Genomic DNA, 17,668 nt, shown 5'->3' with positions numbered 1-17,668 from the left:
CTATATTCTCTTGGAAATGGGGTGCAGTAATGGTTTTGAATGCTGAGTGTTTCCTTGGGGAAGAATGTAGCACCCAACACCAGTTAGCAGTTAGTGGCTTTAGGACAATGCAAAAACACAAGGCACTTTAAAGATGGACATTATGTAAGATGAGAGAGATTTGTCAACCATTCTAAAGGTTGAAAGAAGTACAAAGTGATGAAGATGAGAAGGGGTGAGATAGAGGCTAATAATTCAGAAGACAACTGCGAGTTACTACAGAACACCCTGCTGTTAGTGACAGACCAAATTGAAAGCTGATGCCACTACCCAGTTAGAAGGGTGGTGGAAAAGTAATGTAGATAACACCATAAAAGCTAACAGACTGTCCTGAAAAGGCCTAGAAGAGAGCAAGCTTCTAAGCAAATTGTAGAGAGCAAGTGAGAAGCATAACAAGAATTTTTTTAATGTTCTGTGATATGAGAATCAGAGGCCTGAATGAGGTATTTTGATTTGAATGGTAATGCATGAAAGAAAAATTAGAATTTCGTTGGAAAGAAGTGACCATGGGACAATAGTAGCACATATTATTATTGAAAAGAAGAGCTGGTTTGGAAATGTTGTTACAATAGTTTGCTGAATGAGGAGAATGCATGAAAGAGAATGGGTTTACTCTTAAGTAAATCCAGTAGGGAATAGTCATGTACAGTAATAGTGCAATAAGATATGAAGGCAGGGGAAACAGTTGATCTGTCAGGGGTAATGGCTGAAGGGATTAATAACCTGCTTCAACAGAAAAAAGAAAATATCTGTTGAAGTAGGATATACTCTCTCTCTCTCTTTTACTCTTTTACTTGTTTCAGTCAGTTGACTGCGGCCATGCTGGAGCACCGCCTTTAGTCGAGCAAATCGACCCCAGGACTTATTCTTTGTAAGCCCAGTACTTATTCTATCAGTCTCTTTTGCCGAACCGCTAAGTGACGGGGACGTAAACACACCAGCATCAGTTGTCAAGCAATGCTAGGGGGACAAACACAGACACACAAACACACACATACATATACATATATATACATATATACGACAGGCTTCTTTCAGTTTCCGTCTACCAAATCCACTGACAAGGCATTGGTCGGCCTGGGGCTATAGCAGAACACACTTGCCCAAGATGCCACGCAGTGGGACTGAACCCGGAACCATGTGGTTGGTTAGCAAGCTACTTACCACACAGCCACTCCTGCGCAAATAGAGTAACAAAAAGGTTAAGATACAATTTTATAGAGATTATACTGAAACATTATTAGCACATTGGCTCATTTAGCTGCTTTACTCTCAAGCAAGAGATAAACATATGAATTTTTGGTTACAGACTACTGAAAAGTTTTTGAATTCATTACAAAATGTAATGAAATATTTAATTGGAGATAAAATTCAGCTGAATTTTTCAGAAATTAGAGTAAAATGCTAGAAACATTTAAGTTAAAAAATTAAATTCCTCTCATTCTAATATTTTTGTTGACAAAGTCCAGATAAAACTGATGTCTCTTTTAACTGATAAGCTACAGAAAATAGTGAAGTTCAATGTTTTCATTTATCTTTATTCTATAGTTTATTGTAGAAGTGTCAAATTTCTCTGGATTAGCTGTCAAGATTCAGACAATGAAAATACAAAGATAGAATGAAAAATAAAAAAAAATTTGGTGTCATAATTTATCTTAATTTTTAATTTGTGTTTGTGTTTTAATAATTGGTCAAAACACTTTTTTTTTTAATTATTGTAAACAGGAAAGGGGGGCATCCATATTATATATTATTTAGTTCTACTTGATTGCCAAAGAATTTTAATGAGGAAGACTGTGTGTGTGAGAGAGAAAAGTTGAAAAACTAAAGCAATTGAATCTTGATAGTTATTGTGATAACTATCCACCTTACCCCCATTTGGGCTTTATTATTATTTTGAACTATAAGCTTGCAGAATCATTAGCACACCAGACAAAATGCTAAGATTAGGCCGGGCAAAGTTCAGAGTGCTCCTACCCCTGCTGGCAACAAAGGACCTCACTCTCAGAGTGAAAGGCAGATTATATGATTCCTGTGTACGAACAGCTATGCTTGCATGGCAGTAAAACATGGGCAATAACAGCTGAGGACATGCGTAGGTTTGAGAGAAATAAAGCCAGTATGCTTCACTGGATGTGCAATGTCAGTGTGCATGTTTGATAGAGTGTAAGCATCTTGATAGAAAAGTTAGGGATAAAAGGAATCAGATGTGGTGTGCAAGAGAGACAACTGCACTTGTAGGGTCATGTGATGCATATGGATGAGGACAGCTATGTAAAGAGGTGCTTATCTCTAACTGTGGCTGGAACCTCTGGTAGAGGTAGACCCAGGAAGACATGGAACAAGGTGGTGAAGCATGATCTTCAAACTTTGAGTCTCACAGAGGCAATGACTAGTGACCGAGACCTTTGGCAATGTGCTGTGCTTGAGAGAACCCATCAAGCCAAGTGCACCCATGCTGAACTTTGGGCCTCATGGAGGCAAAACAGCCAAGTTCCTTTCGAGTATTAGGCTTCACAGAGGTGAGGTGGCTGAGTTCCTTCTGATTGTTGGCCTCATGGAGGCAAGGTTGCTGAGTTCCTTTCAAGTGTTGGGCCCCATGGAGGCAATGATGAAGAACTTTGGCATTATGTCATGCTTGAGAAGAAAACTTGTCAAGCCAAGTAAAATCGCAGTTGTGGCAGATACTGGTGTCATGCAAATTAGTACATAGACGCACCCCAGTATCATGCAAATTGCACCAGTGCCAGTGGCACATAAAAGCACCCATTACGCTCACAGAGTGGTTGGCATTAGGAAGGGCATCTAGCCATAGAAAACCATGCCAAATCAGACTGGAGTCTGGTGCAGCCTCCCAGCATGCCAGACCAGTGAAATTATCCAACCCATGCCAACATGGACAACAGACACAAAATTATGATGATGATGATTTACAGTCTGGGTTTAAATTCTGCTGTGATCAACATTGCTTTTCAATCTTTTAGGGTTGAGCGCTGGGGTTGATGTAATTACTATCTCTGTCCCCTCAAATTTTCGGCCCTGTGCCTATCATCATCACCATCATTTAATGTATGTTTTCCATTGGTTGGATGGTTTGACAGGAGCTGGCCGGGCTCCAGTTGTCTGTTTTGGCATGTTTTCTACAGCTGAATGCCCACCCCTAACACTAACAACTTTACAGAGTGTGCTGGGGGGCCTTCTATGTGTAACTAGCATGGGTGCATATTATGTGACACTGGTATAAGTGCATTTTATGTGGCACCAGCACCTTCAAAACAATGATCTCTCAACTGGGAGAGGAATTTGTAATATAGTTTGTAATACACATGGCAAGTCTTTGATAGCAAATTGTTATAAGATAATGAAGTAAATGTAAATACAGGGATGTCTGATTTTAGTGCTTACAATCATTCTAACAGAGTGCAATTGTCACATTTGTATTTTTGTTCTTAAACTTATCATTTCGAGTTTTTACCCCCCAAGAATTTATGCAAATTTTAAAGGTAATTGTTTACAATGTATTTTCTCAGATTTAGCAATAAATTTGTGCCATGATATTAATGGGCCTGAAACGACCATTTGTAATTCACTCATACACTTTTTTTGTACCCTCTGTATTTAAAAAAGGAAAATGTGTATTCAAAATGTCATCACTGTCTTCATCACAGCATCCATTTGATTTTGGTATGGTTAACCCTAACCCCACATCATCATGTCCTTCAGAACCAGCTTTGAGTTTTAACCTCACTGCTTAGTTCCCTTATCTTTCTAGAAACAACTTTCAACCAGGTATTATAGAAATTCAACATACTAGAACAGTTTTTAGTGTTTCTCTTACGAAAGCTAAGCTCTTAAATAAAGGTAATCCTCTGATATCGGACTCTTACTAAAGAAAATTAGCCAGTTACTGTCTCTAAGATTTTATTCAAGTTTCTGATGTAAAATGAAATTTTCAAATTCTATATTGAATTTTGCCAAGAAATTCTAAATTCTTTTCTTGAATAACACGATTAGTAACCTCACACCATCAACATTGGATATTTTAAAATTAATTTTATCAAAAGCTTTAATGTTTTCACTGTTGATTTAATTAAGGATTTACTGAAATACGATTTTGAAAGATGCTTTTAACTTTATTTGAACAGTTGCTAAGCATGCAAAGATATTTGTCTTAGTGAATTTGAATAAGCCATATTACAGTTTCTGTTGTTTGTTTTCTTTGGTTTTCAATCTTGCTTAAAATTTTGTTTTTTAAATATGATAGCAGCTAAAACATAATTCTTGTTATTTTTGTAGAGGTCATTCTTTTCTGACTTCTGCTTCTTTGAATATTTCATGTCATATCTGGTATCAGAATCCCCTTTTGATTGTTTCACAGATAAACTTAGAATCAATTCTAAATTTCTTTTGTGGATCAGATCTACAGATGCATGTACATGCTGCCTTTTCTCTCAATAATAAATATAACTACGTATTTTTTTAAACTCTCACATAATGTACACCTTTAATATTTTCTATTAAAAAGAAAATTGGCAATTTATTTTTCTGATTGCTTGCCATTTTTTAATCTTATTTGTCATATTACATATCCCAATGAAGCTGTTCTTTTAATTGTATTTTCTGAAGTCAAATATTTTTTCTTTCACCTTTAAGAATTGCATTAAAAATTTTGTTTTAAAAGTTTAGATCTGGTCTCATATTTTACATGTTATATTCTATTTTAAAGCTTTATATATTTTTAAGAAGAAAAATTATGGAAATAGCATTTGACTTTTGTATAATAAATTGTAACTATTAATTTGCTTTTAATGGCTTCCAGCAATATATAGCCCCCATGTGCTTATCGCTGAAGAGGAAAAAATAATTGATGATGTGGACGGGGAAGAATTCGTCTTCAAGGAAAAGTATGTCTATGTTTTTTGTCAATATTGTTTTTTAAGGTTTTCATTTTCAATATGATTAATACAAATTTTGTGTTTTTTGATAATTAAAAAAAGAAATGGTTATATAAAGTTTTGTGATATATCTAGAACAGAACAAGTTGAAATTTATTGCATTTTTTGAAAGTTGCAACTGAGTTAAGGTGGTTAATGATAAATAGCAATAAATGTGATCCGAAACAATTTTTAGACTCACTGAATTCAGGTGTTTAGCTTGTTTATTAAATATTGATGTAACTTTTTTTGCCAAGTTACTTTGAAGGCTACTAGTAATTTGTAGGTTGCAGTGAATTCACTGCAACCTATTATGTGGTCAGGTTATTGGTTAGCAATAACAGTCTCAACTGCTGGTAGGTTATTAGAAACCCAACAAGATAAAAAGCAAAACCTGCTGATAATACAGATGAGTCCAGCATTGGGTTAACAAGTATCTGATAATAGTGTATAGGGACTTCGAAATACATGATATTGTGAAAGAACACATTATGAGATCATTCTGGCAGTGATTCACATGAAGTTTTTATTATTAAAATTCAGTATGCTCTGCTCTGGAATTGGGGCTGTTGATGGAGGTTGAATTATCTCTTATGGTTTGACTGATTCTTCCAAGTTGAAAATATTCTAATATTTAGACTATTGATAGGACTAGGGTTCTTATTGTAAAACCATGAACATACATCAACATTTTGCAACTTTTGATGAGAATGACTAAGACTGTGAAGTGTATGGTGGAGCAGTTGAAATAAGTTAACCCTTTCATTACTGTATTTATTTTGAGATGCTCTGTGTTTCTTTCAATTAATCTTAAATATAACAAAGAATTTAGTAAAATAACTTAGTTATCATTCAGCTGATGTTAGGAACATAAATTGTGACTAAGGTTTGGGGGAAGATTTTAATTCAGAACTTATGAAAACAAGACATTTGTACTCAGAGCCAGAGCCGGTTTCAGCCAGGTTGGTAACGAAAGGGTTAAAGGCACCTTTACTTCTTCTGCTGATTAGATATTTAGTTGCTATTTCCTGTTCCTGGACAGCAAGAGTGTAGGTTTTTAAGTGAGGTGTGATGTATCTGATTTTAATTCAGAACTTATGAAAACAAGACATTTATACTACAGAGCCAGAACTGGTTTCAGCTGGGTTGGTCATGAAAGGGTTAATGTAGCTTTATTATGGTGACCGTAAGATTACAAAATTGAAATCAGTTTGCTATATTGTCATATAATGTATATTGAATATTTGAATGTATTTACAAATATTTATTTCTATCAAATTTTATGTATGTAAAACTGAATTTGTTCCTATTTATATAAGAGACTGTTGCATGTGTATGTGTTAGAGAGAGAGAGATAAATAGCTAGCCAATTTGCATACTCTAGTGTATGAGAATTGTAATGTGACTTCCTACATGTTAAATTAGTCATTACTGCAAACAGCATGTGCTAAAGCCTCCATTTCAAACATATTCAGGACTAATTTTGTAAAACCAGCTGCTTGTCATCATATTGATAATGTGTATAGTCAAAGGAATATAGTGAGATGCGAAACTTCAGTTAATGGAGATTATTCATCCAATTAGTAGACAGAATCTCCTTCTAGGGCTTGTTTGAAAAATCAAGGGAAAACCACCAAGATAATAATGTAAAGGAAATTTTGGAAGCTATCGAAAATGTTGCATCATGGTATATCTGCTCTTCAAGATAACGTGATATTAAAGAATGTTTTGCTTTTAGTCTTCAAGTTTTGATGGTGAGACCAAAAGCCTTAGAAATGTTACAGAATGGCAGTTATTGTGTGTGTGTGTGTGTGTGTGTGTGTGTGTGTGTGGATCTAATAACTTTCAAACATCTAATGACTATTTATTGTATTTAATGAACTTTATACTTGAAAGAGAGAGAGTATAGAAGTGTTGTCAATCAGGTCCATGGTGGACTTCTAAATTGAATCATCATCATCATCGTTTAGCGTCCGCTTTCCATGCTGGCATGGGTTGGACGGTTCAACTGGGGTCTGGGAAGCCAGAAGGCTGCACCAGGCCCAGTTTGATCTGGCAATGTTTCTACGGCTGGATGCCCTTCCTAACGCCAACCACTCCATGAGTGTAGTGGGTGCTTTTTACGTGCCAGACGAGTCTGGCAAACGGCGACGATCGGATGGTGCTTTTTATGTGCCACCGGCACGAGGCCAGTTGGGGCGGCGCTGGCAATGGCCACGAACGGATGGTGTTTTTTACGTGCCATGACATGAATATAGTAGTCCACCATGTTGGTATGGAGAAAAATGGGGGATGGAAATATGTATGAGGTGGTTAGGGGCTGTGTGTCGGAGGTTGAAGTTCAGAGAGGAAGAGTAACATTTGTAAGAGACTCCTACATCCGTTGAAATAGGAAAAAGGTGATGAGGGCCAGGTCAGATAAAGAGGGAGAAGTGAGAATTTAAAGCAAGATATATATATGCAGGGGGTACATGCATTGTTGCACAAACACATGTACAAATGCAAGGTGTTTGATTGACCTCTGTAATGAATTATGTGATATTGTAATGAATTATGCATTTATTTCCAACAAACATATGTTATCTCAGAAATTGTCGAACTGCTGTGGATTCATTGTTCGTTAGGTTGAGGTGTCAGTTTTAATTTGATACAAACAAGCTTGTTTAGACTTGTTTAGACTTCATTCATATATTTAAGCTGCTGTCGACACTTTCTCTTCTCACAGAGATGTAAATCTACCGAATATTTGTTTCAGGACAAATATAACATTGCATTGTTTATTCTTATTTGTAGGGGACTGGTTGACACAGTGTACACTTTGAAAGATCATCTGAAAGAATTAAGTCTGGTGCGTAGTATCCCTGTGTTTGTTTCTGTCTGAAGTATAATTGATACAGATCTTTCGGCTTTGTTTATTTTCTCACACTTCATCCTTTTATCATTTATTCTGGCTACCTGAGATTTTTTTGCTGAAACCAAATGAATTTTTTGCAAATATATGCTAATTCTTTTTCATTTGGTAAAGCCTAAAAACAATTCTATAATCCTTTTCTGAATTCTATAATTCTTTATTGTAAAATTTTAATTAATTTCTCAATCTTGTGATGTAAGTTTAGTTATTTAGTTAATTATATATAATTCTTAACTTGGAATTAAGTTTGTAACTATTCGTTTCAAAATTTTGGCATTTGGCCAATGAGTTTGGGAGAAGGAGTTAATTCAATTACATTGACTCCAGTGCTCAACTAAAGGATGAAAGGCAAAGTCAACCTCAGCAGAATTTGATCTCAGGATGTAGAGACAGATGAAATGTCATTAAGCATTTTTGCGTGGTGTGCTAACGAGTCTGCCAGCTTGCCACCTTCATTAAGCTTGTGACTATTCTGAATAGTTACAAACTTAATTCCAAGCTCCTAGATGTATTTTTATTGTATGATGTTGTCTAAAATGAGTATTTTTTTGTTGTCTGCTGAAGAGTTAAATTGGAGACTTATTAAAAAAAACAACAACTTTTCAGTATGTTTAATTCTGTGATTTTCAAATTAAGTACATTAGGTGATGGAATCAGCACTCAAAGTCATTCTAGTGATGATAGAAGATAACTATAAAATGCTAGTTCATTATTTGTCTTCAGCTTGTACTTACCAGTGTTGGCATTGTTTTATTTGTACCAGAATCATTAGTGTTGGATAAAATGCCTTCAGTATTTGTTCTGAGTTCAAATCCTACCGAGGCTAATTTTGCTTTTCATCTATCTGAGATTGGTGAAATAGCTTTGCATCTATGATTTGTGCTTTCATCTGTATTTTTCCTTTCACATCCCTACTATTCTCATTTGAAACATGGACACTATATAGACGATATGTCTAAATACTTGAGAGATTTCATCCTAAGTGTCTAATGTGTATATTAAACATCACTTGGAAATTCTTTTACACCTGATACTGAAGTGCTATTAAAGGTGGGCTGTTTCAGTATGAAGCTCACCTCATCAATTACCATATACAATAGATTGGTCATGTCATCCATTTTTATGATTTCAGGTGTCTGAAGTGATTACTTTCTGGAGAATTATTTGTTGGTAAGCTAACTCAGCACAAACCAAAAAGAGATTTCCTAACATCACAAAAATTTTTACCCTTAGTTCTTAAATACCAGCTTTGTTCATTGGGAACATTTCACATTGGATAAATGCACATGGCAGTTCTATAATTAGAGACAATGGCTGGCAACTGAAGAAAATCTGAATTTTCTATCAAACAGTGAAACATGCTGTTTGAAAACTGTTGGCTGTGAAGGTCTGCATGATAGAGGGTCCAGAGATATCTCACTTGTACCGTGTGTGGTTGCATTATTCTTTCGTAGCTATACTTGTCATTCATTTAAGCTTACATTGGGAGAGCAACACTGGATGCTTATATGTATACATCTCCAACAGCATCAGTAAAGCATTGCTGTCCATTATATCTAAAGGTGTGTTCATCCACAGCCTGGCTGAAATTTTCTTTTGGATGAATGCTCAAGGACAGAGCTGTTGCTACTACTGTGTGTGTGTGTGTGTGTGTGTGTGATAGGCTTCTTTCAGTTTCCATCTACGAAATCCATTTACAAGGCTTTGGTCACTTCAAGGCTATAATAAAAGACACTTTTAAGGCGGCGAGCTGGCAGAATCGTTAGCACGTCAGGTGAAATGCTTAGCGTTATTTCGTCTGCCGCTACGTTCTGAGTTCAAATTCCGCCGAGGTCGACTTTGCCTTTCATCCTTTTGGGGTTGATAAATAAAGTACCAGTTTCGCACTGGGGTCGTTGTAATCGACTTAATCCCTTTGTCTGTCCTTATTTGTCCCCTCTATGTTTAGCCCCTTGTGGGCAATAAAGAAATATATAGTAAAAGACACTTTGAACCTCTTAACCACACACTGATGCCTGTGTGCCTATGATGTGTGTATGTATATGTATGTAATCACTCACCCTATATATAGACCACTGTCAGTTTCAGCAGTGCTGTCTAGACTCCTTAGCAACAGCTTGTTGGTGTGGAGTTGTTTGACCCAGCTTCAAATTCTTTCTTTCCTCTTGCTTGCTCATCAGCCATCACACTGTCTCTTTTACAGGAATGCTAGAGGAATATGGTAAAGTGACCTGTGTATAATTTATACATCACATTGAACCATGTTATGAGCCTGTAGATTTTGACCACATGTATCTCCTGGTTTTTTAGCTTCTAGTCTTGTACATGCAACTGTCAGCTAGTCTCGCACATCAATCTCAGTATTCGTTACTTGGACAGGTTAATAAGGGCTGTTCTATAGGATGTGAGATTTCCTTACCAACAAATGATTACCAGGTCTTTCCTAGGTGATTTTCCATTCAGTAGTTTTGCATGGCACTTGTTGACATAAAGTTGTTTGCATAAGTTTTAGGAGACATTTGCACAGTGCTCACTTAACTATGTTGCATTGTAGTTGTGTTATTTCTTTACATTCCAGACTCTATGTCATCTTGGGGAGGAGTTTTTTTTTATGATCTTGATGGGATGACCTAGCATTCAAACTGTATATTACAATAACAAAGTTTATCGCTTACTGCCCACAGTTTGTGTTTAAGGACAGCTTGTCCATTAGTGTCTCTGCTTGACAGTTCTCATAAGCTTTAGATAATCCACAGTTAAGTCACTGCTTCTGGTTAGTTAATTTACTATTCACTTTGCACTTTTTCTTAGTTTGTTGATATTTGTCTTAAAAGTGGTCATCCATTTTGGTTGTTTTCTTTTCTCATTATCCCATCTGTTGATGACTGATAATTGCTGCATAGTATACTAAAGTATTTGATGTCTAAAAATCTACCAGTTGTATCTTAGTTACATCATCCATCACTAATATGAGATTGGTAGGTTTTGCTTTCAATTCCAGTTTTAGTCTCTCATGTTATTATTCTCTCATGTAATTGTTTATTAATGTAGATGGTAAAGATTTATTTAAGTTTTGTTGTGAACCCTGCTTCCAGTTTATATTCTTCAATCTCATTACTGTTGTTAATTCGTAATTAGTTACTGCTTGTTTGTGTAGTGGTAGTCTGTGCCTCTCAGTTTTATTGTTATCCTGAAATCTTTCTTCCACCTCACCCTTATTCACTTCTCTTCTACTTTTCATTTCCTATTCCTTCTCCCCATCTCTCTTTCTCACCTGGTTTCTCTCTCCTACTGCCTCCTGCCTTTGTAAGCTTACTCATTGTTTTGTGTTCCCCGTCACTTGCAGCCAATTGCTCAAACATAAAGGATGTCTTTCATCCACCTTTTCCCTGACATTACAAACCTGAAGGAAAACCCTACCTGAAACATACTCTATTCCCTGAAAGTTACTCACTCTTTCTGTTGCTTTCTATAAAGTCTTGCTAATGCAGCTGTCTGTATGTATCTATGTATGTGAGAGTATTTAAAATGTATTTGTGTGTGTGTATACACATACATGTGTCTATATATGGATTCTTGCATATGTGTACATTTCTGTGTATGTATGTATATATGTGTTTGTGTGTGTTTGTGTACTAATATATATAGGTTTGTTAAAGCATTCTTTACTTCATAAATTGTCCTTTGCATGACTAATTCAAAAATAAAATTTTCTGTATGATATACATATGTTGTTTATTTCTGCCTGCTCACAACTTTCTCTATCTCTCCTCCTTCCCCATGTTTCTCACTCTCTATGTCCTTATGTTATGATTAGTGTCCATGCAATAATTCACCATCTAGCTAAAAAGTTTTCTTTTCATTTACCTGTGATCTCTTTTTCACTAAAAGTTTTACCTTTAGTATTAAATTTGTGAAAGTAAAAGCAAATGTATGAAATGAAATTTTGAAGCATTTTAGCTTTCACTTTCTTGTTGTTTTGCATTTTCTTCCATATATAGAATTTTTAATGTTTACGTATATATGTATGTATCCTATATGGTATCACACATTTATATATTGCTCAATATGGTGGTAGAAGGTACTTGTTGAATGATATGAAGAAATGTCTATTTTGTGTTGTTAATTGCAGGAACAGAAAAAACTTCGCAAAGATTTGGATGAAGAAGTAAAAGCAAGAAAGAAACTTGAAAGCATTTTACCTGTCACTTTGAAGAACGCTGGTCATACAACCACCTGGGAAGAGAATATGACGTAGTTTCGTTTGACTACATGCAACCTAATTATCTGTTGCCTCTCTACTTGGAATGACTGTGCCTGCTCCTTATGGCTGTTCCTTTTAGTTTCACTTATCAGTGTCATGATGTTAATGTTCCTTGCTAAGATTTTTTTTCAGATTAATGTCTGCATTTAACCACAGCCAACACACACACACACCACACACACACACGCCTACACAAAGACACCAGTGCATCTGTGTGTACATGCACATACACATGCATATATTTTCATTGTGTACATACATGTGTATGCAAGTATTATGTGCTTGGTGCATCGATGAAACTGAAGAATGAATTCACATGGCAGCAGTGTCTTCAAAAAACATTGCTGTTGAACAAAGTCATTCTTTACTTTCATAAATATTCCATGAATTTATTTGGAATTTTTTCCTATTTTTTTTTTTATATCTTGAAATCTAAATAAATATCTCTTAGCAATATTTTTCTTTTAAAATGTTTGACCCAATAACTGTTACACTGGCACCACTGCCAGTATTAAAAACTATGTAATCTGAGAAAACTAAACCTTCGGAACTCGTATTCTTTCTGTAAAAAAGTGTCTGTTGATAACAAATAGTACATTGTAACGGCCAAACAATTAAGGAAGGTCAGCTACATTTGTAAGATTTCCAACCAGAGATGCATTGTGTAATTGGTTATTGTGAATGAAAATTTGTACATTTTTAAATCACATTTAAGCAATTATTCATTAAAAGTACAAAGCAAATAAAAATAATTAAAGATTTTTCCATGGATTTTTTACATAATAGAAAACCTCATTTAATGAAAGAAATATAATTTAATCATTTTCACCAGGGACTGGAATGTAATTAAATATTTATTTCATGTAGTTTGTATATTGTTGTTTACTCAAACATATTTTAGTTGACATTTTGCAGAAATATTCAGATAACTTATGATAGGTTTGAATTAAATATTATAAAAAAAGGAAATGCTTCCACCCCCTTTGCTGACAATTGTAAAATTTTTATATTTTCAGATGACAAATAGTTTTTGTCTAAATTTTTAATAAACATGTCTTACAGAAATGAAGTCAAGTTTTTTTCCCTTTCAAATCTTTTTATTATATATTTCACTGTTGAACTGATATCAAATACTGCTACAAAATATTGCAAAATGTCCTCAATAAATTTTGCATTTTTGAAAACATTAAGTACTTTGTAAAACCCAAATGTTAACATTCTGATATCATTTGTAATTAATTCATCTGTTGGGAACGATAAAGAGAGGGGGCTGCTGTGTGAATGTATCCCTGCTGACAAACTTGAAAAAAAATAAATATTTGCTATTTTTAAATCTAAATCTTTTGTCCAGCTTGGTATGACTGGTGACTATATTTGTTTTGGTATTTTTAAATACTCTATTTTTATTATTAATTCAGAGGTTAGACCAGAAATTTAAGGAAATTTATAGCCTTTACTCTTTACCAACCAAAATAATATTAATAATACCTAAAAACTTTCTGATGTCAAGTTTAGAAGGTTGGTGCAGTTTTCAATTTAATGAGGTTGTGTGCACTCTCAGTTATACAAAGCCTGCAAGTTTTTTACTTGTTGATGTCATGCATGCATGCATGCATGCATTCATACATACATACATACATACATACATCCATCCATCCATCGGCCTGCTCGCTTAGCCAGCTGGATGGCATCATTCGAAGGCTAAATCAATGCGAAAGCATTGTGACCAGTGATGTGTAGCAACATCTGATGGTCTGGTTGATCGCGTGATTTATATATATGTATGTATGTATGTATAAAAATACAAACTGGGACAAGAATGCAAAACATTTAGATGATACAAAAAACATGCACGGGACATTCAAAGCCTTCAATCTTCAGTCAAGAACCGGATCATCCTCGCAATTTCGGCTGATTAATCTTGATATATATATATATATATATATGACTGAGGGTGTTACAACACCTACAATGCTAGAAATAAGAGCTAAAATGCTCTGATGCTGCAGTCGATGCACATAATTGTATACATACATACTGACAGCAATCATAAATGGCTGAAAGGGGCAGTCGAGATATATCTACTCTGTCAGGCAGGTTTGGCTTTAACATCAGTAGGATTGGCACAGCTTGCCAGGTTACAGACAAGATCAGTTCCAGGATACATGTCTGCACCATAGAAATCTAAGGAGGATTTAGTGAACCGCTAATGTGTATAGAAATAATTAAAGTAGCTAGTGGTTTAGCAATGTATTACCAAAAAGAAAAACTAAAATTGTCATTAAATATGACTGAGGATGTTGGAACACCTACAATGCTAGAAATAAGAGCTAAAATGCTCTGATACTGTAGTCAATGCACTTAATTGTATACTAACATAGTGGCAGTAAACAGCTGTAAATATGACATGTATACATATAATTTAATGACAATTATAGTTTTCCCAAACTGCTGCCTAACTTATGTGTGTGGAGGCACAATGGCCCAGTTGTTAGGGCAGCGGACTCGCGGTCGGAGGATCGCGGTTTCGATTCCCAGACCGGGCGTTGTGTTTATTGAGCGAAAACACCTAAAAGCTCCACGATGCTTCGGTAGGGGGTGGTGATCCCTGCTGTACTCTTTCACGACTCTTTCTTCTGCGGGGTGGCATCATCCGAAGGCTAAAACAATGCAAATGCATTTTGACCAGCAATGTGTAGCAACATCCGATGGTCTATTCGGTCATGTGATCACGTGATATATATATATGTGTGTGTGTGTGTATATATATATATATATATATATATATGTGTGTGTGTGTGTATATATATATATATATATATATATATATATGTGTGTGTGTGTATTATATATATATATATATATATATATGTGTGTGTGTGTATATATATATATATATATATATATATTGTGTGTGTGTGTGTGTGTGTATATATATATATATATATATATATATATATGTGTGTGTGTGTGTGTGTGTATATATATATATATATACACACACCCCACAGTAATCACATAAATGTGAAACAAGGTGGAAAGAATAGTATTCGAATACTGGAGGTATAGTAATATGCTTTATTAATAAAGCTGCAAAGACATCGCAAAAACTGTTACTCAGAGTTACACTTTTGGTTGAGAATGGCACAAAATATAGTTATGTGTATATATATGTATATATATATACAATTATGTTGATAGATACACATTTGAAAATGGTTTTGTTTCATTGGCCCTTTCAAATAATGGTTTTTTCAATAGCAGGTGATATTAAATTTCAATTGCGGTTTAAAATCTTATAAAAATCAAACAAAACCTTCATTTAAAAATTACCTTTAGTAGAAGGTAGAAAATGTGTATATCCAGGATAAATTAATTAATGGTAAGAATAAATTTAAATTAAAAAGATATGTCCATTTAAGATAAAAACATTTACAAAGAAATAACATTATAAAATACATATACATTTAGTAATACATACACATGCCAAAAACAAATCTATATATACACTAAAATGCAAACGCTGGTACATGCCTGCATAGTTATACAAACAAATACAGGCAAAACAAATATATACAAATGCATATGTAGGTATCGACATACATACATATATATATATATATATATATATATAGTAGAAATATGTTACAAAAAGAAAATATAAAATACACGTGAAAATGTAAGGGGAAAATAAGAAAAATCAACGAAAATGCACATTGTTAATAAAAAAGAAAAGGCTTTTTATGAAAGGTAATGACAGATATATACAATTAGAAGAACTGAGGTAGTAATAAAAGTCATTATTATGAGATGATTAAAAAGTCAGAAAGCAAAGCATACAATGATTTCGTCATAAGCTATTCATTGCTTTGAATACGCACATAATATACTTAGTTGTTATAAGCTACAGAAATAAGAAAAAAAAGAAAATCAGAGAATAAGTGGTAGGAGAAAGAAAGAGGAAGAGAAAAATAGAGAGTGAAAAGATTTTGAAGCTGGCATTCCTAAAAAGTATCTAACAATTGTTAGACACTTCAGCAAGCTTGCAAATGCACACATATAGTAGGACATACATATCTACATAGATACTTACATGCAACAGTAAAACACATGTAGATACGCATACAAATATATATATATCGTCATCATCATCATCATTTAACGTCCGTTTTCCATGCTAGCATGAGTTGGACGGTTCAACCGGGGTCTGGTAAGCCATGGAGGCTGCACCAGGCTCTAGTGCGATCTGGCAGTGTTTCTACAGCTGGATGCCCTTCTTAACGCCAACCACTCTGTGAGTGTAGTGGGTGTTTTTTACGAGGCACAGGAGCCAGAGCAGGCTGGCAAATGGCCACGATTGGTTGGTGGTGCTTTTATATATATATAAATATATATCATCATCGTCATCGTTTAACGTCCGTTCTCCATGCTAGCATGGGTTGGACGGTTTGACCAGGGATCTGGAAAGCCAGAAGGCTGCACCAGGCTCCAGTCTGATCTGGCAGTGTTTCTACAGCTGGATGCCCTTCCTAACGCCAACCACTCCATGAGTGTAGTGGGTGCTTTTTACGTGCCACCTGCACAGGTGCCATGTATATATATATATATATATATATATATATATACGTATGAGAGTAAATGCACTAAGCAATGTTTATGTATAATCAGAATTTAGGTTAGTCGAAGGCAAATACACTGCAGTTACTGTGGAGAAAAAAATCTCTTACTGTAAATTGTTTTGAAAAGTTCCCATTTGTTCAGCGTTGCCCTCTTACAGGGATCTGAGACATCGATGTTTCGAGTTTATTGACCCTTGTCGATCAGATGTAGCTGAGAGGGGCAACCCTGAACGAACTGACAAAGCTTAGAGCTTTATATATAATTCAGCCAACACCATTGACTGACTTGCGCTAGTAGATCGACCGATCGAGAAAAATATCAGAGTTAATGCACTAAGCAGTATTTACATATATATGTGTGTACATATATTTGTGTATATATAAATATATATTTATGTATGTATATATGTATGTATATATATTTGTATATGTATGTATATATAAATATATATGTATATATATTTATGTATCTACATATATATATGCATGTATATGCATATATATACATACACATACATACACATATATATATTTATACACATATATGCATACATATATATATTTGTGCATGTATGTATATGTATGTGTATGTGTAAGTATATATATATGTATATATACGTATCTGTATATGTATGTAAATATACATATATACATATATATATACATATCTACATATATGTGTATATATATGCATATACATCTATGTATATTTATATACATATATATATATATATATATATATATATATATATATGTGTGTGTAAAAGGAAATTGTGGACCAAACAGGAGGATCAGGAAAATGAAACAGTTGGGGAAGGAAAAGACCAGCCTAAGAAAGCAATGGAAATGTGCTACAGAAGATGAACAGTCTGTCCTCGTGCTGCTGTATGGCGATTTGAAA

The 17,668-nt window shown here is 34.6% G+C and overlaps 1 protein-coding gene across 19 annotated transcripts in view; it reads left to right on the top strand.

Annotated features, from left to right (window-relative positions):
• LOC115209071 (rho guanine nucleotide exchange factor 7) overlaps positions 1–12,910 on the top strand; it is a 339,379-nt gene extending 326,469 nt beyond the window's left edge. For 12 of the 19 annotated variants that reach the window (XM_029777152.2, XM_036501550.1, XM_029777151.2 and 9 more), the window contains 3 exons: positions 4,859–4,943; positions 7,767–7,821; positions 12,017–12,910. In XM_029777152.2, the coding sequence (XP_029633012.2) occupies positions 4,859–4,943; positions 7,767–7,821; positions 12,017–12,142 (266 nt within the window). In that variant the 3' untranslated portion in view covers positions 12,143–12,910. Of the gene's footprint in view, positions 1–4,858; positions 4,945–7,766; positions 7,826–12,016 lie in introns of those variants that run through there. The other 7 variants (XM_036501563.1, XM_036501560.1, XM_036501559.1 and 4 more) reach the window with 3 other exon arrangements.
• Positions 12,911–17,668: the final 4,758 nt, after the last annotated feature.

Source organism: Octopus sinensis, linkage group LG3, assembly GCF_006345805.1.
Source record: "Octopus sinensis linkage group LG3, ASM634580v1, whole genome shotgun sequence".
Classification (NCBI taxonomy): domain Eukaryota; kingdom Metazoa; phylum Mollusca; class Cephalopoda; order Octopoda; family Octopodidae; genus Octopus; species Octopus sinensis.
This window is presented reverse-complemented; position numbering and strand designations above follow the sequence as displayed.